The sequence below is a fragment of the Carettochelys insculpta genome, unplaced genomic scaffold, assembly GCF_033958435.1.
Source record: "Carettochelys insculpta isolate YL-2023 unplaced genomic scaffold, ASM3395843v1 scaffold_0035, whole genome shotgun sequence".
Taxonomy (NCBI): Eukaryota; Metazoa; Chordata; order Testudines; family Carettochelyidae; genus Carettochelys; species Carettochelys insculpta.
The window spans coordinates 1,120,925-1,144,095 of NW_027439072.1; the positions used below are offsets into that span (position 1 = coordinate 1,120,925).

Here is a 23,171-nt window from a genome sequence, read left to right on the forward strand (position 1 = left end):
GACAAGTCTGACGTGATGTGTCAGGGCCTGCACAGACTGGGAAGACTTGTAGGAAGGGGCTTTTGAAGGGGGTAGGGAGAACATTTGGGTGTGTGGATTGGCTCTTTCCAGTATAGGACTGCTGAGCCTGAGAGGCAAAGGGCACTGCTCCATCTGCTTGAGCTGGGACACTTACGGGAGGCTTGGTTGTGAACTCTGGGTGTGGTATTTTCCCAAGCTTATGCCATATGACTTTTCTGCCTCTTTCATGAAAAGCTCATTTTCTACACTCAGACTCTGTGCTTGTGAGTGGGGAAGCATTGCCCCTGCGAGGCACCCAGGGCTGTGCGAATTTCCCAGGCTTCTGGGTGGGGGCTTGAGCCAGTTCTATGTGAGATAAATGAAAAAGGGACCACTAGATTTTGAAACAGGCCCTGGTTGCTGCTGTTTCATTCAGATGAAAGGCTTACACTACACAGCTGTAGACCCTCTTGTGAGACTGAGCTCCTTCATGAGTTCCTCAGTAAATCAAAGGGGTGACTATCCTCCAGTCTCTTTCATAGAGTACTAGAAGTGGAAGGGACCTGATGAGGTCAACAGGCCCAGTTTCCTGCACGTTTCCTTTCATAGACTCCCCAAACGTCAATCAAAACTGCAGCAGCTTCGATGAAACATTAAAAAGCATTTATTCCCCACAAAAAGATCAGCTGCATGTGTTTCGAGGTGGTATTGGTGCAGGAGTCCAGAACTGTTACAAGAGAAAGAAAAGAGAAATTCCAGTCTAATTCCTAAATGTGCTCAGGCTGAGCCAGATTGGAAGGTTTCCCTTCCCCATAACTTTGAGCAGTTTGTGCTTCCTGGGATGCTTTTCCAGTTAGGCCACATCAAAAGTTTCTTTGTCTTTCCAACATTGTTGCTGCCTTCATTGTAGGTACAGGAGGAGAGGAGAAATGATCCTGTCAATGTCCCTTTATTTACACGCTCATCTGGGTGCCAGAAAGATCCTCGGTGTGTGTCAGAGCCAAACAGCTCATGGTGTCAAGCCCATTGATCAGCTGCCTTTCATGGCCATTGTGAACCTGTTGCCCACATGTCCCTTCCTGGTGAATGGCCAGGGATGGTAACTGAACATCTAGCTGGGTGCGGGTCACTGCTTTGTTGCTACTGCAGAGTTAGTGCGTGGGCATTTCTCAGATTCAGAACAAAGAAAGAACAAAGACAAAGAAAGAGCAAATGTTTTGTCTTCCTTGGTGAGAAATGTACATTTTTGAGAGAGAATTTTATCCCTCGTTGCTTCCTTTTTTTGGTGTATCCCAGTGGCCTAATGGATAAGGCATTGGCCTTCTAAGCCAAGGATTGTGGATTCAAATCCCATCTGGGGTGAAGTATCTGTAGTAAGTACAGGCCCAGCCTTAGGCCTGAACCAAAGTAATGGTCAAAACTCTGCTAACAGAAAGCAAAGTGCATTTGTAAGCAAAAGGAATGCAGTGCTCTCAGAAGTTGGCAAGAAGAGGGTTGATGTTGCAGAAACCTGTCTACTTGGTGTGTTGAAACAGGAACATGGTACTAGAATACCTGACCCTGGAGCATTCCACAGATTAGAAAGAACAGGCTGACCCATCCCAATGACAGGGGCGAAAGGGTAATATGATGGATAGAGTTTTGTTCAAACCACCATGTACAAGGTGAGAGGCGGCACCTGACTATATAGAAGGGCTGTACCTCAATACGTCAGGAGTGATGAGTAAGCTGTTTCTACCTGTGTATAAGAATGTAATCGTGGCATGTGGTTTGGGTCCGGCCGAGGGGGCAGTGGAAAGTCCCACCACTGACCGAGCCGAGTCCATTGACTGTGGGTGCATATTTGTAGTATGCCCTGACTTAGACTAAGAAATCTACAGGGAACTACTACTGTATCCAATACGGCAATAAACCTGGCCGATGTGCCTCTTGTAGCTTCCTTTTGCTTCCTCCCCAACATTTCCTAACCTTGCTGGGAAGCAAACCCCCTGCCGTGGACATGAATTGTGCAGGTGGGAGACGTTCTGACACAGCCCCTGGGCAGGGCCCAAGGTTTCAGCTGGTTACTCTGCAGTGCAGAGGGAGGAGGAGTTTGGCTTCCAGGGGGGAGAGGTGGCAGGTGTGAAGGGGAACCCGGGCAGGGCTTGTGGCTGAGGGAGAGGAGGGGAAAAGGGCAGTTGGGGGGTTGGCAGGGTCTGAGGGGACAAGGGGATCAGGGCACTGGGGAGGGGTGGGAGAGACAGGATCTGAGGGACCCACTGCAGGACCCAGGACAGCTGGCAAGGGGCAGCCGGGGCTGGGGGAACTCCAAGCTGGGCTCAGAGCAGTGGGGGATGGTGAGAGAGTCTGAAAGGGGAGGCCAGGCTGGTGGGGGAGGGGAGAAAATCCCCGTTCAGTGGCCCTGCAGCTGCCTGTTGCTCATTTCCAAAAAGGCCCCTTGTGAGAAACTTTTTGCAGCTGGCCGGCTAGCTCAGTTGGTCAGAGCGTGGTGCTAATAACGCCAAGGTCGTGGGTTCAAGCCCCATGCTGGCCATGGGCATGTCGTTTCTGCTTTCCTTCTTGCGGCTGCTCTGGGCAGGAGGCCCAAAGAGCTGAAGGAACCAGGCTGAGAGGCTGGCAGGGAGCAAGTGGGAGTCACCACCCGAGGCAGAGGGAAGGGCTGCAGAGTGGTCCTGGGGGAGGTGAGGATCCCCAGATTCCCAACTCTGCAACACACGCCTCCCACAGGAAGGAGCAGCAGGAGCCCTCTGCCAAGGGCACCAGCCCCCTACAGCAGCTCCATTGGCTTTCTCTGCTCCCCATCTCTCCCCAAAGGCCTTCTGGCCTCACAGGCTCCCTCCCTGGACACCTGCTACTGCAGCACCACAGGCCCAGGTAACTCACCAGTGGTGCCAGTCCCTGCCTGCCCTGCTCCTCTTCCTGCCTGAGTTCTGCTTCTTCACTCAGGTCCCCCAGCTGCTGCTCTGGTGGGCTGAGGGCTGGGGAAGGCGCAGGAAGGGCCCTTGGGGGTGGGGTGCAGAAGCACAAGGAGGAGGCCCTGGAGGAAGTCCATGATGAGCAGCTTTGCCCACGGGAGCTCAGGAGAGGGGCAGAGAGGTACAGGTGACAGGGTGGGTCTCTGCAGAGGTGGGGTTGGCTGACAGTCCTGGGGGAACGCACCCTCCCCGGATGCTGTTTCCCTGCTGCCTCCATGTCTGGGCAGCCCCTGATGCTGTCCCATCTATGTGGTGCTGAGTGCCGCGCATCATCCCCCTGAGAGCCCGGGGAACAGAGCTGTCCAGGGTCCACATGCACCTGGACTGGTGGCCCTGTGGGATGCCTGTGGCCTCCCCGGGTGGGACCTGACACTCCCTCCCTGAGCACTAGGGAGGCTGGTGTGCATGGCACCTACCTAGGGGTCCCTCCAGGAAGGCAGGCGAGGCACAGTCGGACAGGACCCAGCTGGATGGCCTGGATGGGAGATCAATGACAAGAGCCCCTTCGCTTGAGCCCTTGTCATCGCTGGTGGGGTCGAGTGGCTGTGCTGTCCGTGGTCGCCTGGTGCTGGCGAACGACCCCGGGTGCTCCTCGCCCTCGGTCGCTGTCTCTGGCTCAGTGTCCCTGACAGATGTGTTGAGGAAGATGGTGGGAGGTCCAGCCTACTTCGGCCCCAGGAGGCAGTGGAGCTCTTTGTAGTAGGGGCAGCTTGTGGGGGCTGCCCCCAACCGCCCGGCTGCGTCCCGGGCCCTGCAATACCCCTGCCGCAGTTCTTTTACCTTTGACTGGACCTGGTCCGGTGTGCATGTGGGGTGGCCGTGGCCGAGCGGCCCCTTTGCCAGCAGCTGGAAGGCGACTGCATTGCAGCAAAGGACCCCCCCTTTGTTAGAGGACCTCCTCATCCTCCCAGAGGGAGAGGAGGTCCGGGATCTCGGCTTCTGTCCAGGAGGGGGCTCGATGATTCAGGGCCTGGGCCGCCTCCTGGGACAACTCCCCGATGTCTTTGGAGGGCCCCTGGGGTGGGCGGGGGTCTGGGTGGCTGGTCATAAGTCTGGGTGGTGTGGGGGACTGGCTGTCGGTTGTGGTGCCTGGTGAGCTGGAGAGCAGTGTGACCTCACTGCTGACTCCACGCTCTCAGCTTCCTGCCTAAGGGTTTCTGGGAGCCTGCGTCCTCTCAAGTGTGGTCGGACACTAGAACCACAGAGCTCCGTCTGTGCTGTGAGCGTCGCCTTCGCCTGCCAGCTGATCGCCGCCATAGAGGACTCCCTCTTTCAAATGAGCGGGCCACAGAGTGTCTACACTTGCTCTCTTTCGAAATTGTCTTTCGAAGGAGGCCGCTCTTCCCATCCCAGGAATGGAGGACCGACTTCGAAAGAACGCGGGAGTTCTTTCCAAGTTACTTTCGAAAGGGCGCAGGGTGTGTGTGGACGCTCCGCAGGTTCTTTTGAAAGAGCTCGGTCTTCCAATTCTAATTTCGAATGTACTTGCTAATGTAGACGCGACCTTAGGGGGCAGCATGGAGCTAGAGTAGGCAGGGAACCTGTCTTATGCCCATTGTGCTGCTGAGTGGGAACTGTCTGAGATATTCACCTCCAGGCTGTTTGCACCACAAAGATGTAGGATCCACAGCAACCCCCGGACAAGAGCTTAAGACCTTCTGCACACACTCCCAAGCCCCCCTCCAACACCTGTCCCAGTGTGCAAGGGGCTGCTCTATGGACTGTCTGCTAAGCCTCCACTCTGGCTGAGTCAGCTGAACACCACCCACTCAGGCCCTCTGGGCCGTGGTGCGCACTGCAGCCTTAGGTTTCAGTCCCTGCCTGCCCACACTGTGTCTGGGGACAGGAGGTGGCTGGCTAATGTTGGTGGCCAGCAACAGCCTGCAGCTCTTAGCTGTCTTTTATTCTGGGCGGGCAACAAAAAACGACTTATTTCCAGCTGCAGAGGAGGGTGAGGAGAAAGGAAAAGCTCTGCAAAGACACGGGCCAAGTCATCCCTCCAACCCGCCCCACATGCTGTGGCCTGAAGCGGCTCCCGTCATTTCCTCCCACACAGATTACAAAAATTGCTGCTGGGCACATTCTGATGGGAACCCTGACAGAAATCTGGGGCGGGCGTGTGACCCTGCAGGCTGCGGTCTGCTGGATTGCTCCGGAGCCTGCTCAAACCTGAGTAATTTTACCATGTGTCCCGCATGCAGCAAATGGAAATAAGGTCATGCAAGGGAAAGTGCTGCCTTGCATTGTGTAAGAGACCCCTTGTGGAGAACTCGACCTTGTGTCTTCTAACAGTGTAGGAACCTCTCCAGCTCTAGCAGGGCTGGGTACAGGCACCTGACTGATTCTCACTACCTCGACAATTGCACATCTACATCCTTAGCTGTGCAGAGTTTTGCCCTCCGCTTTGGTGCCAAAATTAACAAGCCATAAAACTCTACAGGAAAATCCTGACCTCCAAGCACACGCTCTTCCAGCCTTTCATGCACTTTCTCCATCCTGTACACACAGCACTACTGACAGCTGTGGAAAGCGGATTATGATTGCAGTGGCTCCTCGCTCAGGGCACAGTCAGGACAGGGGTGTTGCCCTTCTGCACAGTAAGGCAGCCAGCACTTGATTGGCCCTGAACCAAAACGTCAGTAAGCAGTAACCAAACCAACCGACCCCCCGACCCAGGGAGGAGGGGGAACAAATAGACGAAAACCATTCCAGCTCTTCCTGTCTCGTCACATGATAGCAGCAGAGTTATTTTCCTGGCGATATCGTTCGACAACCCCAGCTGTGGGTGCGCAGGGAAGTCAGGGCTCTAACTAGTGCAGCTCTCACCCAGCACAGGCAGGCGAGGGACCATGGCTGGCTTGAATCTCCGCAGTGTTCTGGTGACCGGGGCCAATCGAGGAATCGGCCTGGAACTCGTCAAGCAGCTTCTGGGGAACTCCAGCCCACCGGAGTGGGTCTTTGCCACCTGCCGGGACCCGATGGGAGAGCGAATGCAGGTGAGAATGGGGCGAGGGGCATGGCTGGAGGGGGAAGGAGAAACTACCCAAAGGACTTCCAGTCTCTGAGCACTCGGTGCAGAGACCCACACAGCAGAGCAGGCAGTGACTGCAGACGCTGCTCTGGCTGGAAGGTGCAGAGCTGCCCAGATAGTTAGTCCAACCCCTCCCTTGTCTGCCACTGCCTCAGGCCCTCTCTCTTCTCACCTCTGCTCCCACACCCGGCCTGGGAAACTTCAGGCTCAGAGGAACTTCTAGGTCACGGCACCAGCTCCTTCTGCAGCTGACAAAATCCCCACTCACAGCCAGCTGATGAGAGCTTGTGACACTGCCAGCCTTCATCTGCTGGGAGGGGACTCCCCTTACCACCCGTGGGGGAACTGCCCTCCACCACCTTCCTCCCACTCTCCATTGGTCTCCGTCCTGTCCAACTCCTAGACACGCCTGCTGCTCCCCCATGCCCTGCTCCTCCCCAGCATCCCCATTCCCAAAGGCTCAGCCGCTTCGCACAGTCACTGTGTCTGGCCTCGCTGTGGGACACACATTTGCAGAGGGCACCGAGGGAACACAGGTGGGCTACTGATGGGGAAGTGATTTGGGTCCATGACTCCATCGCACTGAGTTAGATGCTGGCATTGGAAATGCCCAGGGGAAATTAGGAGCCTCCTGCAGCCTCAGAACCCCAGGGCAGGACACTATGAGGAGGCTTTGCAGAGGAAAGCAGTAAGGCATGAACTTGGTGCCAAGGGGCAGTGGGGATCTGGACTCTGCCCAGCCTGGCCCTGGGCGTGGGCCCAATGTCCATAACCATGAGCTTTATTCTTTCTCAGGAGTTGCAGAACCTGGCGGCCAAACATCCAAACCTGGTGACAGTTGCACTCGGTGGGTGTCCAGCCCCAGGCCCAGAGCTCCCCTCCCGTCTCCCTGCTACACGTTCTCCCTCTTTCATTACACATCCCCCTTCCCAAGCCCTCCTGATCCCCATGGGGAGAGCAGGACCAGAGACAATAATCGCTGAGAGCCCACTGACACCTGACCGAGCTCCAAAGGAGGAATGTACGAATGGATCGTCTGGAGCGTGGGCTGGAGCTCCAGAGGCTGGAAAGCCCCAGAGCCACCACGTGGCAGGACTCTCCTGTGAGCTCTGTCCAGCATTGCCACCTCTGGGATGGATCCCCACGTGTCCAGCTGGGGAATTCTCTCACCTCCAATGCATCACAAGCAATTCTAAATCATCCACTTCCTTTGTCTAGGTAAGAGCAACGCCACACGTATGAACTAATCACCGACTCCAGCACATTCACATTTTCTAGGCTACTCAGATTGTCCAAGGAACTGATCATAATTGTCTCTCTGAACTGGCCTTTCCTCTTGTTGCTCCAGCACAGCTCCCCGTGCCTGGACCCAGCAGCAGTCCCCACCCCCAACTCCCTTCCCCAACCCCTCTCCCACCTCTGAGCCCAATGGAAGAAGCCCTCTGGCCCAGGGGGCCGTGCTCTGGTAGGGGTGACATCGGAGAGGGGGAATCATGCTCTTGACCCCCTGCTCTGTCGCTGTAGATGTCACAGACCCAGCCAGCATTAAGGCGGCGGCAGCCAGAGTTGAGACACACCTGAAAGGCTCGGGGCTCAATCTGCTGATAAACAACGCTGGGATAGTGAAGTTGAACACACTGGAGTCAGAGACACCAGAGGACATGGCCCTGGTGTACGCGACCAACGTGACGGGGCCCTTGCTGGTGAGCCAGGTAAGGGCCCTAACAGAGAGCACATGGACAAATGCACTAGGGTTTGACAGTGCTTGGGCCAGGAGTCCTCCCTTCCCTGGGTTTGGGTCACTGGATCAATGTGGGGCCTTGGCTGGTAGGACCACAGGCTTCAAGTGGATTATAGGACTTGAACCTCTCAGAAATGAAGACTCACCCCCAGATCCCTGCATGGCCCTGGCTCTGCAGCACACAGAGCTTCAATCCCTCACTTTTCACACCCAGAGCATCAGTGCAAGGACAGTGCAATGCACGAGGCCCCAGCTACCTTTCATGAGAAACCTCTGTCTCCCCAACCCTGCCATTGTGTGTAGTGTTAAGTGGCCTCTCTCCATGCCCCCCAGCTGGGGCCCTGCCAGCAGAGGGGCGTCTGTCTCCTCTGGGTCTGAGTGTGACTGCAGAGTGCATCTGTGAGATGGTCTCTGGCTGCCCGGGCTGAGTCTCATGGACACAGGGCCACAGCCAGGAACTGGGGGGCCTGGGAACCGTGAGGACAGAAACGTGTCCTTTCTTCTTGACAAATAGTCCCCGGTGGGATGAGCAGCAGGAAGGGGCTATCAGGGCTGTTTCCCTCCTTGAACAAAGGCATCGAGTGCTGGCGAGCATCTGCCTAAAGCCCCCGAACCCCCTGGGCAGCTTGTGATACCCACGAGCGGAGGGCTGGGTGCGAACACCGGCAGCTGCCTGGGTGCGGGAGAGGCCGCTGGTGCCTGCTCGACCCACGCCCTGCCCCCACTCAGCCCCTTCCCCTGATGCCCGACCCACACTGCACCCCCACTCCCGCTGCATCCCCACCCTGAGGGAATTTGTGAGTCACTTGCACGAGGAGCTGGCGCTAAATCGACAGCCTGAAGAATGAGCTTTCCCCTGGGTTCACTCCAAACCCTCCTCAGCGCTGGGTGCTCAGCAGTGATGCCCCCCAAGTAGGCTCACTGTGGCTGCCGAGCCCTGGTGAACCTGAGAATGGTGGTGCACAAGGGGCTGGGGGGCAGGACAGGCTCGGAGGGCTCCAGGCTGGGTAGGTCCGTCACTGGCCTGCGTGCAGAGAGCAAGGCTGGCGTAGGCCGGGGAGACAGGGCTTGTGTGGCCAGGGGCCGGGGGGCTCAGGCATCTGCTCTGCAGCTGGCACAGGTAAGTCAGCTTCACGCCAAGGGCAGGTGGTGGGGAGGTGCCTCAGAAGAGGGGCAAGAGATGTGGGGAGGTTCTGTGCCTCTCCCCCGACACCCCGGCTCCTGGCTAAGCCAGATGCTGGAGCTGGATGGGCAACTCAGACGCTTTGCCCTGCCCAGGGGAGGCAGGTGTGGGAGCAGCACACAGCCTGAGTCCCTGAGCCTCGGGGCTCCTGGCCAGGACACGGGGTGGTCCCCACAGGTGTCCACATGACTCTTACCCTGCCCTTTCTCTGGCTTTCAGCCTGGCCTGGGTAAAGCCTCATAGCTGAAGAGCTGCAGCTGAGCCATGTGGGCAGGCGTGGGGAACCGTAGGGACATGAAGGCAGGGACATGAGCTAGGGATCATTGTTGGCCTCTGGCGGGGCATGAGGAGGGTCTGCAGCTCCACACACCTGCCTGCCTGGGGCTCCTGCTTCTGGTCTGCCTAGGGGCTGGGTGTCGGGGGAAGAGCAGAGACCGACCCCATTCTGGTGACCTGCCTCATGACTGCATTGCTACTCTGCTGTCCCCACTGCCCAGGCCTTCCTGCCCTTGCTGAAGCAGGCTGCCCAGGGAAGCCCCCAGACAGGGCTGAGCTGCAGCAAGGCGGCCATCGTCAACATCTCCAGCGAGGCTGGCTCCATCCAGAATGTCTGCGACTGGAATACGGTCCAAATCATCTCCTATCGCTGCAGCAAGGTACAGGGCACACCCAGCAGGGCCTGACTGCTGCTTGGGTTTGCTCCTTCCAGAAATTCATGTCAGTTAGTGCATTCCACATGTTCCCCATCGTACTCCCACCACTCCAGCCTCCAGCACTGTGTTTGCTGGGTCCAGCTCTTCTTCAGCTGCCTGCAATTCCAGTCAGCTTCCCATCAGAGTTCCCGTCTGGTGAGAAAGTTTCTGTTGTGACTGTATCCTGGCAGAGAACTCCCCATGCAGAGATGGGCCAGGGATGGCTCAGCCCCAATGAAGCCAGTCTTGGCACAGGGAAGGGCCACTGCAGAGCTGTTAATTCTACCCCTCCCAGGGTTGGACTTACCCCACTTCGAGACCATCCCCAGTTCAACTCAAGGGGGCCTGGTAAAATGGAATCCAAAGGAGAATCGATGTCACATTTCCACTTTCCCCTACCCATCCAGATCCTGCACGGCTCTCAGGTGTGTTCACCTGTCACAGCCCACTGGAAGCCTCTCAGCATCAGTGGCTAGTCAAAGTGCAGCTACCTCTGCATCTCTGTGTCTTGCTGCCCTTCCTGAGAGATTGCAGCTCACACTATTGTTTTCTTTTCACAAGTGTTTTCTAGAAGCTGAGTGCTTGGGGGGCCATCCAGGAGAAATTCAAATGCAGCCCAGCTGATAAACAGAGCACCCACATCTGGCAGGGTGTGTTTTTACTGGTTGTGGCCACACGCACATGCCTTGGTGTACGTGCAATTTATTCTGCACATGGAAAGATGAAATTAAAAGGAACGCTGCTCTCAGACCCTTGTACACCTGTGGGAGGGTGGGTCATTTCTTAGAGGGCTCATTCCCTCCCCCACATTCTGCTGTCTCTGCTCATGGCTTCTCACCTGCAGGCTGCTCTCAACATGCTCACCAAGTGCCAGGCCTTAGGGCATGGTGGAGATGGGATCCTGAGTGTCGCTGTCCATCCTGGCTGGGTGCAGACAGACATGGGGAGTTCCGGCTCCATCCAGGTAGGTGCCTCGCTGGGAGAGGCCAGTGGTAGCCAAGTGTTAGGAGCAGATGTTCATTGTTGGGGGTAATGGCTGTGCTGGAACCCGTCCTACCCTCCACCTCCGCCCTGCACGGAGGGATCGTGTCCCACTCAGATGCCCTCAGGGATTCCGTGCTGTGCTCTGGGCTTCCAACCTCCTGCTGCCGCTTGCTTGGTTCCTCAAGCTGCTGGCATCCCAGAGTGAAGGTGAGCAGCGCTGCTGCTGCTGCTGCTGCTGCTGCTGCTGTGGGGTTTTTATGGGCACCAGCTCACAGGTACTTGCATGCAGTCATGTCTGTGCTCTCCACCCAGTATCTTCATGTACCCCAAAGCCCAACTCCTAGCCTGGACCCTGGACCACTTCTACTGCCCACTCTCCAGCCAAGAGCTGAAACCCACTCCAGCTCTCCAGCCCAGAGCCTGGACTCCCATCCTCACACCCACCCTCCAGTCCTGAGCACCTTCCACACCTGCATCCCAAATCCCTAATTTCCAGCTTTTCCCTAAAGCCCAAACTCCCAGGCAGAGCCCTCACACTGCTGCACCCCAACCCTCTGTCCCAGCCCAGAGCCCCTCCCCCACTCACACCCCTTGGCCCCACTCCCACAGCATGAATTGTGTTACGTGCACCAGGGTGAAGGTCATGCATCACAACACAGCTGTGTTTTGCACACCCCTCTGCCTTGGGACACACAAGAAAATTCATGCCACTCAGGGGAGGGACAGTTCAAGGGAACTCCAGCTGGGCCAAGGGCTCGACTTGGTCCTGTCTCTGGGCCCCTGGGGTCCTGGGATGCTCCCAAAGTCAGCTCCCCCACCTCACTCTGCTTCCCCCCACCCATAGGCCCCAGTGACGGCGGAGGCGAGTGTCAGAGGGATGCTGCACGTGCTCTCCACGCTCTGCGAGAAGGACAATGGAGGCTTTGTGAACTGGGAAGGGAAAGTTCTTCCTTGGTGAGATGTTCCCAGCCCTGTGCCAAGAGCCCTGGGCCAGGCTTTTCCAGTGACCGTGATAAAATTCTCTCAAAAATGTACCTTTCTTACCTTGGAAGACAAAAAAATTGCTCTTTCTTGGTGTTAGTTCTTTCTTTGCTGTGAATCTGAGAAACGCCCAGGGACTAACTCTGCAGTAGCAACAAAGCAGTGACCCACACCCAGCTAGATGTTTAGTTACCATCCCTGGCCGTTCACCAGGAAGGGACATGTAGGCAACAGGTTCACAATGGCCATGAAAGGCAGCTGCTCAATGGGCTGTTTGCCCTGAGGTGCCTGGCTCTGAGACACACTGAGGATCTTTCTGGCACCCAGAGGAGCGTGTAAAGTAAGGGACATTGACAGGATCATTTCTCCTCTCCTCCTGTACCTACACTGAAGGCAGCAACAATGTTGGAAAGACAAAGAAGCCTTTGACGTGGCCTAATTGGAAAAGCATCCCAGGAAGCACAAACTGCTGGAAGTTATGCGGAAGGGAAACCTTCCAATCTGGCTCAGCGTGAGCACTTTTAGGAATTAGACCGGAATTTCTCTTTTCTTTCTCTTGTCACAGTTCTGGACTCCTGAACCAATATCACCTCGAAACAGATGCAACTGATATTTTTGTGGGGAATAAATCTCAGCTACTGGAGTTTTGATTGACATTTGAGGAGTCCGTGTGAGGAAACGTGCAGGGAACTGGGCTTTTTCACCTCGTGAGGTCCCTTCCACTTCTAGTACTCTATGAAAGAGACTGGAGGATAGTCACCCCTTTGATTTACTGAGGGACTCATGAAGGAGCTCAGTCTGATAAGAGGGTCTACAGCTGTGAAATGTAAGTCTTTTGTCAGAATGAGTCGGCAGCAACCAGGGTCTGTTTCAACATCGAGGGGTCCCTTTTCATCCATCTCACATAGACCCATCTGGAGCCCCCACCCAGAAGCCTGGGAAATTTGCACAGCCCTGGGTGCCTCGCAGGGGCAATGCTTCCCCACTCACAAGCACAGAGTCTGAGTGTAGAAAATGAGCTTTAAATGAAGGAGGCAGAAAAGTCATATGGCATAAGCTTGGGAAAATACCACACCCAGAGTTCACAACCAAGCCTCAAGTAAGTATCCCAGCTCAAGCAGATGGAGCAGTGCCCTTTGCCTCTCAGGCTTAGCCGTCCTATACTGGAAAGAGCCAATCCACACACCCAAACTTTCTCCCTACCCACTTCAAATGCCCCACTTCCAAGTCTTCCCAGTCCCTGCACTCCCTGACACATCACTTTCGACTTGTCTACACTCGCCCCTTCATAAAACTAAAAAGGAAGAAGGGACATTTGAATAATAGGTGGTCCTTTCGACAGCGCCCCCCCCCACACACAGATGGTACAAGGTTCGAAAGTGGCACTTTTCAATCGCCCTGTCCTCCATTATGCTTATGAGGCACTGCATGTTGATGGCAGCACCTCATTATCATCTTCCGACCTCACTCATTACCATGCCCCTTCCGAAAGGAACAGGCTAGTGTAGACATGGCCCTTGCTGCATTCCCTCTCTGAACTGGAGGTAATGCAACCTTTGTGCTGCACTGGTGTTCCGCATCCCCTGCCAGCTGCCCACCCGCCGCTCACACCTGCTGGCTGCTTCTCACACCAGATGTCCCTCTCCTGTCTTGTGGGTTTTGCAATAGACAGAAACCTGTGTTTGAAGCACTCCAGGGCCTCAGCTACCAGCTCATAGGGGATTTCAGTTCACACTGGTATTCAGCTCTGCATCGAGGTACAGCATCTCCGTATTCACCAGGATGAATTCTAACAGAATAGTTATTGACCCATTTTTAGGTCCACCTTCTAACAGCGAGGGGAAGAAATAGTCAAACCAGTTTTACCGCTGTATAGCCCAAAGGCTTCCAGCAAGCTGAATCAACCACTAGTCCTACCCTTTTTCACTTCATAATGTTTCCATGAAGGGATCCCTCTGTAATCCATATCTGACACAGCAGTCATGAGTGCCCTGTAGCCCACAACAACTTCAAGCGCTGGTGAGACTCCACAATTCTTACATTGGGTAAAGTCATAAAATGTGACTTTCCAACAACAAGCTATTTACAAGAGATGAAAACGCTTTGCTTCACTTGCTCCCATCAGGCTTTGTTTTCAAGGCATTACATGGGCTCACCTTTACATTTGAGGACACATTCCCCAAATCCTTCAGCAGTACAAAGCTCCTGTTGGCACATTCTTTACAGGAAGAAGAAAATTTCTGAGAAGCAGGCGATTAGCTGGTGTCTCCCTGCAGAGAGTTCATGAGCAGGGCGGGGGACCGTACATGCACTTCACCGAGCTGTGCCTCTTCACACTGACAGCCATGTGACAAAAAAGCAAAAAGGGGCTACTTGCTAGTGAAGAGGAGACAGTAAGGTGTGTTCTGGGGCACTCAGAAATCCCAAAGTCAGACTGTCAGGGTTTAAAGGAGAAACAACCCTCCAGACCACACTCTGGCAAGCAAGTAATGAAGCCTCAGTCTCTGATGAGACAGCTCCCTGCAGCCCTTTTGACAGTCCCAGAGCAGCTGACTGGCTGGCTGGCCCTACTTTAGCCAGCACAGGAATAAAAAGCTGTGGAAACAACCAGTGAGAACTCACAAATGTTACAGCTTCTTACCAAGGCCCTTGATGACCTCTGTCCCTACACAACTTGCAGGGGAAAGAAGAACCAGGCAGCAGTTCTCTGTCTGTGCTGGAGTTCACAGAAGCAATGAATGATGGTTTCCCTCCCCTGGGACTCAGCACGTACAGTTACAGACCCCTCTATCTGGCACTCGATTCTCACTCTGATAATCTCTTGGTTGATCTGGAGCTGTTGGACTTGTGGAGGGTATTTCATCTCCTCCAGCAGTTACTTTCTTTCCCATTCTCAGAGTCTGGGCTGGGCTGAATGGGTGGGGAACCAGCCAGAGGGGAATTTTAACCCAAACTTGGCTCTTCTGAGCATCTCGAGCACAATGGTTCTCAACTTGTTCACTACTGTAGGCTGCATCTGAAACCACAGCGTGTAATGTGGGCTGTGTCCAATACTACCTGTGTGTTTGTGAGGATGTCACAAGTGGGTGCTGAATGAGCTGCAAGCAGGTCACAGATTGTGAACCACTGCTGTGGTGTGGAGCTACTGGAGCTGATGTGGAGGCAGACAGAGGAGGCAAGTGTCCTTTTGCACACAAAGAGGGCAGAGCAGGGACAAGGGAACTCAGCTTTTCAATCTTCTAAGCTGAGTGTGACGCTCCTCAGGGACACCCAGGATTGTGAGGGACCTGCTCCCACCAGCCTGTGGTACCGTACAAGCAAGGCACAAACAAACTTCCACACACTTTATTTCCAAAAGTGAGACCTCTTGACAAAGCTGCTACACTATTTTGTAGCTCTCTGTAAGGCCCCTGCTAATCTTCTAACTTCTTCTTCATGTTTCCTGTGTTTCCAGACTGCCAGCAGCCTGGATTCACAGTTCTAGAAATTACAAGCAGTCTTACACCTAAAGCACCACATTCCCTCCCCTCTTGAGAAGCCCTCTTCATTTTCAAATAAAACTGATTGTAACTACAGCAACAAATATGGAATAAGCCACTATACTGTTGGCAGAAATACGACATCGAAAACACTGTAAATACTACATACCATGGTCTCTAGTCTCGACAGGTGGTCGTTTGGATCTGGCAGACCTTCTCTCAAATCCAGTTCCTGATGCAGTATCTTCTTGTGTTGGCAAGTACGGTGAAGTCATCCAATGGGGTTGGGTGTTGGCATCATCTCCTTTTGGTGCACAGGCAGGTTTCCAAAGGACCCCGCAGACTTTGAAATCCCCCTATTCCTATCAGCAGAGTAGCTGGCCATTAGCATGGCTATTTTGAGGTTTTGGCCAAATGTGGCCACAGCCCATTTGTCCTTATTGATCCTCATGACATTTCTTTTGACCCCACCCTGCAATTTATCCAAGTCACTCAGGACCTTATGCCTACCCTCCAGCAGATCAACCCCTTCCCCTCGTTTAGGGTCAACTGCAAATTTGCTAATGGTGTAGTATTCCCCCTCATCCAGCTTTTGAATAAAGATGTTGAACCCTGCAAGACAGAGAATTGATCATGAGGACATTATACTTGAAACCCATCTCCAAACAGAGATGTAAGTTCCAACAGTTGGGGTCTGGCCATCAAAGCAGCTTTCTATCCATCTTCCCGCTTGTAAAGAAATGGCAGTGGTGGGATTTAAACCCACGCCTCCAATGAGACTGAAGCCTCAATCCAGCGCCTTATACCACTCAGCCACACTACTTACCCAAAGTACCTCATGCGAGCATCAACCTCTCTTGACATTTCCTGAGTTTCAGAACAGTTTACGCCAAGAGTACATAGGAAGTATTAAAACGCCTCATATGTCATACCTAGTGAAAATGTCAGCATGTTTTCAATAAAAGGGGGCTGTGACACAGTATTCCAACAAGATGGCTTTTAGCACATCCTAACCTTCCCCTGCCGTCTCTCTCGGCTGCTTTTTATCCCAGATCACACTGACACACAGAGGAAGGTGATAGGGATTACTGGTCATGATACTCTTAAAGCTGGAGTCACAGTTCCTGGGTGCAGCTGCCATCCTCTGCTCTGGCAGCTGAGCCTTTGAAGGGCTCCCCACGTGGGCCAGGGTAAGCAGTGACTTGTGGATGGACGTGATGGGAGGGGAACCCAACCCAGATAGAACTTCTGTAGCTTTGTGGTTGTTATATTTGCTTTACGCATGCAATGTACTTGGTTTAAAGCCCCATGAAAACAGCCGTGCTTTGGTTGCTTTGCTCCCCTTTGGGCCTGAGAAGAGCTGGTCTCATTCTGTCTCCGGGGTAAACCCAACTGCTGTGTGAAAAAGGGTAGAGGTATCAGCAGAGCATATACGTCGCTCTCAGACTGGGGAAGCTACACAAGTTCGGCCGGTCTTTTTCAGGAGGCTTGTGTCTTGGCCTCCTCTGCCCTTGAGGATTGACCTACTGAGGCCGGCTCTCCTGCTGGCCTCCTTTGCGTGACTTGCTAAAGGAAGAAGTGAGGCTGGAATGGGGCAGAAGAAGGAAGTAAAGCTGAGGCAGGCAGGAGAGCAGCTTAGCACCTCAGTGCAGTTAATGGAGCACCACTCTTTCTCCTGCCAAAGCCTGTGCAGGTGAGGCTGGCTGCAGGGAGGCAGAATCCTGTGCCTGTCCAATGGTGCTCCAGGAGTGGCTCCTGGTAACCCAGGAAGAGAAGTGGGATTCTGGGTGGAAGGAAAACAAGCAAAGCTCTGTCTGAGTGAGTAAGGAGCAGGTCCTGGGTGGACTGGGCAGTGGTGGTCTTGAGGGGCTCTCTGTCAGCCTTGAGGCACCAGGGACCACTGTCCCTTTGTGACTGAGCCAGGCTGGTGGTTCATGGCTTTGGATGTGTCTGGTTGTGAGCAACTGGGACCACAAACCCTCCACCTGCCTGTGTGATGGGCAGATGTGCTTAATATGACATTTGAGGGAAATGGTTTAGCTGTCAAATATCAGAACCTCTTTTCTGTGTGTGAACAGCCTTTGTAGCTGGGTGCAGGATGTGTCTGTCCGTCTGTCTGTCTGTGCTACAGAGCGTATGGTAGGTTTCTGGGTCACACTCTCAGACGATTGGGCAATATGCTGCCTCGCCTGCTTAATGGCCCATCCTGTGCCACCTGCTGTCTTGTTGGCTCATTGGGAACGCGAGGGGTACAGCTGAAGGCTCAGCAGCTCGGCTTTGCATGAAGTGTGGGCGTCTCAATTATCGGTAGCAGCCGAGGGCAATTTGAGGCTCTGTGGTCAACATCTAGCCTGTTAGCCCCCTTGTCTGTACGCTTCAGTCCAGGGTCACGCTGACACTGCACATCTGTGTTCTGAAGCATCTAAACGCTGGGCTTGAGATAGGCGCGTCTGTGCTTTCAAACGCTCTAAGACTGTGCTGTTCCTTTGTGCTGTGTGCTCAGAGGCACCGAAAAGGGGCAAGATGGAGTAGAGCAGGGGGACTGTGTCTGGTTACAGGACCCCAGGGGCTCCCGGGCGGGACAGTCACACGGACACCTGCCTGAGGCCCTGTGGCTGGTGCTGCAGGCTGATCTATTGCTCTCAGTGTCAGAGAGAGGGGAGTTTGACATTCAACCCCAGAAGCAAGTGTCTGCCCCTTTCCCAGCTGTGCACAGCCCAGCTCATCCCAGCTGCTGGGAGAGACCAGAGCCCCTGAGCCAGCCTTGGGGACAGGCCCTTCTCTCACAGGCAGCTGCCCATGTCAGTGGCTGCAGCTGAACCAGGGCTTCCCCCACCTCATCCCCATGTCTGGCCGGGGCACTGCACCCCAGCTGTTTTGGGGGCCTGCTCACCTCAGGAAGCCGCACTGCTGGGGACAGGAGTGAGAGTAGTACTGTTGGGCCAAATCTGGCCATCCTGTTTCCCTGGCCAACCAGCGGGGTGCAGAAAGGTTCCTGGCAGGATTGACGTTGGGAAGGATGAAAAACTTGCAGCACATGAAGATGAGGTGGTGAAGGTGATTGACTGCTAATCCATTGTGCTCTGCCTGCATGGGTTCAAATCCCATCCTCACTGCATCTTTGTTTGTTGATTTCCAGCCCCATTGTTTGCAACTTCCAGCACACCTGAGTTTGCTGCCTCCCAGCTCCTGTGCTGGGCAGACTCCAAGCACAGGGCACCTCTGTGAGGCTGAGCTGAGCTCTGGCTGCCAGAGCTGGGGGGTGGGATGATTTCATTTGCCCGGAAAGTGCCAAGCCTGACTGAAGTGTCAGCTCCACTCACCTCTGCCCCCTTCAGGGCTCCTGTGTGGGGCTAAGCAGGGCCCCAAACACAGCCAGGGGTGTAGTTCCCTGGCAAGGAAGGGGCAGCCCTGACTCAGCTGAGGTCAGGCACAGGTGCAGCTGCCTCTGAGTGAAGGGCTGGTTCCCCAAGGCTTGATGCAGTGCTCTGGTCTCTCCCAGCTCCTGGGCTGGGCAGTGCACATCTGGGAAAAGAGCAGATACTTGCCCAGGGGGAAGGAATGTTTCTCTGCCCCTGACAGCAATAGATCCAGCCACAGGGCCTGGGGCAGGTCTCCATTCCACTGTGCCATCCTGGGCAAGTCCTGAGTTCTTCTGTGCTTCTCAGCAGCTAGGGAAAAGCCTCTTTGGGACATATCTCCTGCCCCACAGCTGAAAGGAGCACACAGGAGCTGCTGGGTTCAGCTCCCAGGGGTGCCGGGCTGCTACCTTCTGCAGCACCTGGTGTTGGCCCTGACAGGACATGGGGCTGGATGGACCTTTGTTCTGACCCACAATGGATGTTCTGAAGGTTCACATGCTGGTGACAGGCCAGTGCTTCAGGCCCCCTGGACACTCCTGCCCTTGTGGGAAAGGAGCAGCTCTGGGCTTTCAGGTCAAACTGCACATGGCGGCTGCCACACTGTGGGGTGGCTCTTGCAGTGCTGCTGAGGGCGGCTTTGTGTGCTGTGTCTGAGACTGGAAACCCCAAGCCCCTCTGGGGTAACGACTGCAGCAGGACAGGTCAGTGTCCTGGCCCCAAAGTAGCCAGACCCACTGAAATGCCGGAGAGTCCAGGGAAACACTTCCCTGCCCCTGGGCTGTTTTCACCGGCTAAACTCCCTTCCAGCCTTGACCTGAGTGAGACACTGACATGGCCACTTCCCAGCCCCAGCCCTGGGCACTCACCCACAACCACTAGTAAATGTTCTACCCCTGGAGCGCATGACCCTCAGAATAAGCAAATGTCCTGACCCACACAGCTCATTCCAGAGACCACAAACTCTCTGCAGCTGCCCATGGCTCCTTTCCACTGAGGCTGGTGAGATGAACTGGTTATTGTGAGTCTCCTAATGCTCCGATGATGGGTTCAAGTTCTGCTGTACCTTTTAGCTCACCTTTGCTTGTTGTCCTGGCTGTGATGGACAAATAGGCTCTATGATGCCCAGGGGGCTCTGCAGGGGTCAGCCTGGAGGGTGGGGGGTTGCTGGGTGTCACTGTTGGCATCACCAAAAGAATTCCAAATGCCTCTGTCCAGGGGTGCTGGTGACTGGCAGTAACCTGCTGTTACTGTTCTTGGCATCCTCTGTGTTTCTGTGCCTGTCACCTGCCTGGTCACACAGATTTGCTGAGCTACTTGGGCAGGTGAGATACATGCAACAGGGCTGGTTGTGTCAACCGCACAACTCTGCCACTTGCGAGCATTTTGGTGGATGCTCCATGTTCTGAGAGCAGCCGCAGTGGAGATGTCGTTGTCTCTGACAATAAGAGTTCAAACTGGGGCTCGTGGGGTAGATTTTTGTGCTTCCTTTCATGCTTACTAAACTGTGCTGTGCATGGGCTGTGCCCCAAGGGGTCTGTTCCCTCTGGGTGCCCAGAGGTAAACTCACAAATGAGCCTTTTGGGGGAAGGAGTCACTCCCGGGACCTCTCTCCCCTTCAGTCTCAGGGCGAATTACTGACCCATGGCTGTGGGGCTGGCATCAGCCTGGCTCACTCGTATCTTGCTTCGGTAGCTCTGAGCCAATGTGTGAGACTCGGCAGTTATGTCTCTTTGTTTCTCTGCTGCATTGGTCCTTTCTGCAGCTCCCTCTGTGGGAGGACTCTGCCTGGCCCTGTGCCCAGCTCTGCCCCCTGCCTGGTGACTATTTACTGCTCAGAGCCACACGCTTGTTCCTGGGCCTGGGTCAGTCCCTGTTGCTGCTGGTTGAGTGTGACACGGCCTAGGTGTGTCAGCCTGCACCAAGGGCATTTCTGTGTCACACTCCTGAGGCCCCTGGCTGTGGGTTTGGTTCTCCTGCCCAGTGCAGCCCATGGCAAGCAGAGCCCTGCGCATGTGCATCGTACTGCACCTTTGTGTGATGGATGGGAACAGAAACCTGAGCCTCAGAGGCTGGGAACTGAGGCAGCTGAGGGACGGGTTTGCTCTGTTTTCGTACTTTTGTAGAGGAAAGTGTGAAGTGTTTAAATCCATTTTAAGCATCCAGTGCAACCCCAAAACATACTGGAGCCAGAGGTGAAAATGGATTTCCATTAAGAAAACCATCCAAACAGGGGCACCCGGGATAGCTTCATCTGCAGTCAAGTGTTCCACCACTGAGCCAGGCTCTCTATCACTGGAATATGGTGAGAGGTTTGTTATTGTGCAGAGGACGCTCCACCTTCCCTAGCAGCAACGTGCCTCTGACTATATGACTGGGAAAGGGACTGTTGGCAATTGTGCTGCCAGACCAGTTTAAAAGGTGTGTGACACTGTGAAAGTGTTGAACCCCAAACTCTACATGGATTAAATGTCACTGGTAGGGGCATGTTCAATGCATCCCAGCACCTTCTTACTGAAAACAGTGTGCTCATATTGTCACGAGGGCTGACGTGTTAGCACTGCAAAAGATCTGCTGTCCAGCACCTCAGGGAACCAGGCTGTGGGGTCACCACCTGTGCCAGGTAGAGAAGTGACTGACACTGACTGCAAACCCAACGATATCTGATTGATTGGTGGGTGTCCTGCAGTAGGTTTTTTCCTCGTTCTTTGTAACCACTGATGTTGCTTCAAGTGGCTGGGAGAGAACTGTCCCACGTATGCCGGTAATCTGCCCCCCTGAGGGGCTGTAACTCTGAGTGGGAGAAGCCAGGTCAGCGGGGGACAAGCTGTAACATGCACAGGGAGAAATAAAGTTTCATCAAACCCCGTCTGTGCCTTTGTGAAACCACTCTGGGTTCAGGGAGGGACAGGAGCTTGGAAAACAGTTTGATCTGTAGGAGACTCAAGATCAATGACTCAAAAGGGGTCTTGGGTAAGGGAGTGTAGCTCAGTGGTAGAGCATTTGACTGCAGATCAAGAGGCCCTTGGTTCAAATCCAAGCACTCCCTTTCAAAGACAGTTATTGATCTCCTTGTTTCTGACACGCTCTGGTTTTCTAATCTATGGGATTTCTTTAAACGGAGCTGAAGCCTCAACAATTGCTAGTGTTGACACACATAAATCTTGCAAACCTGTCCCTTAGCTGGCAGTAGATAGTGACATGAGCAATTTTGGGCCTCATACCTATAAAGAGGTTCTTGTCCCTGGTTAATGAAATGTATCACATTCAGGCCTGTGTATCTGTGAAGCTTTAAGTGCATGTAGAGAGGTTGTTGATCACTCTGTGAGTTCACAGCCAGGGCTGTGGTGTCCTCCCCCACCCACATCCTCCTCTACAATCACCACCAGCCTTTCCAGTCTCTCCTTCTCCACCAGTTCTCTCCAGGCTGGTCACTTTCAGAGAAAAATGAACCTGCCTCCTCACTCTGGAGTTGCAGCGAGAGGGGCGGAGATGGACGTCTGACGAGGAGAGCAGGGGAAGTGGAGCGGGAAGCAGTGTCCTGAGAGGTGAAAGAGCTGGAGGGGGGCAAGGAGTGCAGGGGAGCAGCCTGCCAAGAGTCAGAGGTGCTCAGAAAGGGCTTAAACTGCAGGTTCCATGGTGCAATGATTGGCACTCAGCACTCTGAGCTCAGCTCTCAGGGGGAGCTGTGTGTGGTTTGTGATACATCTCTGTCAGGGCTGGGCTTCTTTCTCCCCAGCTGCCCCTGCGTGAGGGCTTCTCCCTCCTGCCTGCTGAATGGGTTCCCCTGCAGCTGGGTCTCTGCTTGGGCTGGTTCACCAACGTTTCTGTGATGCATTGGGGCCCCAGAAATGTCCTGTCTGGTTGGAGATACAGGAGGACCTGTGGCTGGTGCTGCAGACTGACCTGTTGCTGTCAGAGGCAGAGTGGGGAGTGTGACATTCACTCCCTCAGGGCAATGATCTGCCCCTTCCCCAGCTCTGCACAGCCCAGCCCAGCCCAGCAGCTGGGAGAGACCACAGCCCCTGAGTCAGCTGTGGGGACAGACCCTTCCCTTACAAGCAACTGGCCATCTCCCTGTCTGCAGCTGAGTCACAACCGCCCTTTTGCCTGTGCCTGGTTGAAGCACCATATCCCCCCGGTGTGTTTGAGTCCCTACTCAGCTGGGGTGAGTGTGGTACTGTGGGGCTGACACAGGGGACAGGCTGGGCTCTATGGGGGATAATTAAACCATCCCACCCCACCTTTACACCGTTAGGTTGTGCTTGGAGTCTGCCCAGCAGAGGAGCTGGAACCCAGCAGGGCCAGGCATGGGGTGCGTAGGTGTATAGGCTGGCCTGGAACCAGAGGTTGGTGAGCCTGAGTGCTGCGTGTGCAATACAGCACCTCATTGCAATTCACAGATCTGACTCATTTCCATGCCCCTTTTCCAGCAGGTGGCTAGTGTAGGTGAGCCTCAGCTGTGGCCTCACCAGTTCTGAATCAAGAGGGGGATAACAAAGTCTCTGGTTCTGCAAGAAACTCTCCTGCCAAGGCCCCCCAAGATGCTTTTAGCTTCGCTGGCTCCAAGGGCACAACGTTGACTCACCTACCTCCACTGTTGCTGAACCCCTCAGCCAAAACAAGGCTAAAGAGAGAGTATATGTGTCAGGAGTGGGATTTGAACCCACGTCTCTCTACAGAGACCAGATTACTGAGAAGATATCATCTTAAGTCTGGCGCCTTAGACCACTCGGCCATCCTGAC

At 54.5% G+C, this 23,171-nt stretch overlaps 1 protein-coding gene and 4 non-coding genes across 5 annotated transcripts; 3 read left to right on the forward strand and 2 right to left on the reverse strand.

The window, feature by feature from the left end:
- The first annotated feature begins 2,459 nt into the window (after window positions 1-2,459).
- TRNAI-AAU (transfer RNA isoleucine (anticodon AAU)) lies at window positions 2,460-2,533 on the forward strand. The gene has a single exon. It is a non-coding gene; the product is annotated as a tRNA-Ile (tRNA).
- Window positions 2,534-5,742: 3,209 nt separating this feature from the next.
- Window positions 5,743-11,805, forward strand: LOC142005745 (C-signal-like). Its single transcript, XM_074983095.1, has 6 exons — window positions 5,743-5,971; window positions 6,802-6,853; window positions 7,531-7,718; window positions 9,428-9,586; window positions 10,467-10,586; window positions 11,451-11,805. The coding sequence occupies exons 1-6, from the start codon at window positions 5,825-5,827 to the stop codon at window positions 11,562-11,564; spliced, it is 780 nt and encodes a 259-aa protein (XP_074839196.1). The 5' UTR covers window positions 5,743-5,824; the 3' UTR covers window positions 11,565-11,805.
- Window positions 11,806-15,807: 4,002 nt separating this feature from the next.
- Window positions 15,808-15,889, reverse strand: TRNAL-GAG (transfer RNA leucine (anticodon GAG)). Its single transcript has one exon. It is a non-coding gene; the product is annotated as a tRNA-Leu (tRNA).
- A 5,513-nt stretch (window positions 15,890-21,402) lies between these two features.
- On the forward strand, window positions 21,403-21,474 carry TRNAC-GCA (transfer RNA cysteine (anticodon GCA)). The gene has a single exon. It is a non-coding gene; the product is annotated as a tRNA-Cys (tRNA).
- A 1,596-nt stretch (window positions 21,475-23,070) lies between these two features.
- Window positions 23,071-23,171, reverse strand: TRNAL-UAA (transfer RNA leucine (anticodon UAA)). The gene is given in 2 exon segments: window positions 23,071-23,116; window positions 23,134-23,171. It is a non-coding gene; the product is annotated as a tRNA-Leu (tRNA).